The sequence below is a fragment of the Trachymyrmex septentrionalis genome, unplaced genomic scaffold (genome assembly GCF_001594115.1).
Source record: "Trachymyrmex septentrionalis isolate Tsep2-gDNA-1 unplaced genomic scaffold, Tsep1.0 scaffold132, whole genome shotgun sequence".
Taxonomy (NCBI): Eukaryota; Metazoa; Arthropoda; class Insecta; order Hymenoptera; family Formicidae; genus Trachymyrmex; species Trachymyrmex septentrionalis.
The window spans coordinates 47,230-49,688 of record NW_017304461.1 but is presented as its reverse complement, the minus strand read 5'-3'; the positions used below and the strand labels follow the sequence as shown (position 1 = coordinate 49,688).

At 31.6% G+C, this 2,459-nt stretch overlaps 1 protein-coding gene across 1 annotated transcript in view; it reads right to left on the bottom strand.

Annotated features, from left to right (window-relative positions):
* Positions 1-2,459, bottom strand: part of LOC108757075 (uncharacterized protein DDB_G0283357) — a 19,757-nt gene that overhangs the window by 16,636 nt on the left and 662 nt on the right. Inside the window, exon 2 of the mRNA XM_018501396.1 lies at positions 1,783-1,849. Within this exon, the coding sequence (XP_018356898.1) occupies positions 1,783-1,849 (67 nt within the window). The remainder of the gene's footprint in view (positions 1-1,782; positions 1,850-2,459) is intronic.

The window sequence follows — 2,459 nt, the reverse complement described above, 5'->3', positions numbered from 1 at the left end:
AATACTATTTTTTAAATATAATTTAAGACAATTTTATAATCTTAGAAAAACGAGCATGTAACAAAAAAATTAATACAAAAAAAATTGTATATTACAATACAAAAATTAACACATTTTTTTAACCATAAAATTAAATGTTTTTGAGAAATAAAATTAATTTTTATTTAAATAAAAATAACATAAATAAATATAAATTTACTTTTTAATTTAAATAAAATTTATATTTATTTACGTTATTTTTATTTAAATAAAATTCCACAAATTAATCAAAACATATCATTCCACAAGCTTCGTGATTATCGGATGATTCAGAATCTTTTATCTTAAAAGGATTCTCTAAAAGAGTTTCTTTCTTTTCCAAATATGTTCAAATATAGACTTGACCTTCAACGCATGATTTACGATATTGGGAAAACCTGCACGCGATGTAGGTTTCGATCGATTCGACGCTGTCACAAAAATTATTGACTCGGCCATACAGACAGACGACTACTTATCGTGGCGAACAAAGTCCTATCGTTAGAAAGCGTGGTAATGCGAGTGACGTATGTGGCACAAGAAGTACTAGACGACAAACGATTCGTAAAATCATGGAACTCCACTATGAGGTTTTGTGATATTCCAAAAATTCAAATTCTTTATTTCTAATGAATTTACTTACTCGTAATAACATATATTAGCCGATAATACGACTTAGCCAACAACGTAAATCAATTGTCAAAATCATTGGGTTTTTTCTGCTAACTCATATAATTTCTATTAAGTAATCGAGCGTGTGATTTCTATGAAATAAGTTAATTATTCTAGCACAAAAATCTTAATAAAAAAATATGAGCAGGTTAATTATTACAAACCAGTATTAATTGGCAAGTCTATGTAATATAAGAGAGAGTGTTCAAATTATTATTAATATAACATAATTCAATCGTAGTATTCGTTTACGTATCTTTTTTTATCTTTAAATTAATTAATAGATTTTAGAAACATTTTAAGAAAGATATATATACAGAGTCGGAGCAAGAGAAGATATCCAATATGTTCATGCGATATAATATTCAAAATACATTTTTTGGCATATTTGACTTATGAGCGTTATTAATTCTCACTCTTACTAGGATCATCTTCAATAAAAAATTGATAAAGATAGCAGTCAAAATTATCTCTATTTACAATAAATACATCGAAAAACGTATTAATAAAAAGTTATTTGAATATTATATCGCACAAATATTTGCGCTGTCTTTCCTTGCATGTATATCTTTCTGGATTGTTGATACGACCGACAGTATACAATATAAACAAGACTATGAAAGATGATTTATTTACGAAAGCATAAATATAGCTTCTTCATTTTCAAATTTGTTCTCAAAACAATGCTTTGTATAAAATTATTTTATTTTGCATTTTTGACTTATGATCGCACACTTTTCGGTTGTATCACTATTTCGGAAGCACTCTATATGAAACGTGCATGCTAGATCCTTAAGTTTCATGAATATAAAAAATGGAAAAGTCGTTTTTCGTCAAACCGATACCTTAGAAGTTCTTAAAAGATTGAACCGTTTAAACGATTTCTGATTGGTTACCATATTTTTCAGGATCTGCTCAAGATAGAATGATATAGATACATAAAATAGAATGAGATGGTCTAATCTCTTGAGAATCTCTAGATACCCCTTTTATCATCTTTTGCACGTTATCGACGCATTCTTGCAAATTGAGAATGCACATTCGTCGAACGAATAAAAAGATACATGTATAAATATTCGGGGTGCAACTTACGTATGAGTAGCTTGGTATCCAGAATGGTTGTTGCTGGGCCTCCTCCGTAGGACCTTCTCTTGTAAATCTATCCAAAGAGCGACGCACACTCTATCACCCGATGGACCGATAATGGGAATCAAAGATTTTAGCACTTTTATTAGACTGGCGCGATTCACCTTTTCACGGTGAAATACCGAGATAAAAACAGGACGTGGCGCATTGACAACGGCAATAAAAGGCTCTTTAACACAACCGCGCGAGATAAGTGGAATCTACTGGCGACGACCGAATATTGTGCATAAATTCATCAGAATTCATTCGAAAATAATTTCACACCACTCTTTATTCTTCGCTCTTCTTCGTTTCACCGTTCCGCAAACTGCAGATCTCGCTGCAAGTAGACAGACTCGAGCGAAGATCACTGTAGATCATGAAGAAGGATTCCCGCACAAAGTCCTTGACCTAGCCCAGGCTCTTCTCCTGTTTCTCTTCGATCTCTGTTGTCCTCGAACTTCATTCATCAGTATTTCCATCGGCTTCATGGACCAACTAGAAGCTTCGCTGACCTATTTCTCTCTTCTTCGATGCTTATAAATCTCTACTTACAATTTTCTTATTTATAATTTTGCTTTTAGTTCTGCTAACAATTTAACTTAGTTTTACTTTTTCTTTCTCTCTATCTTAGCTCTCACAAA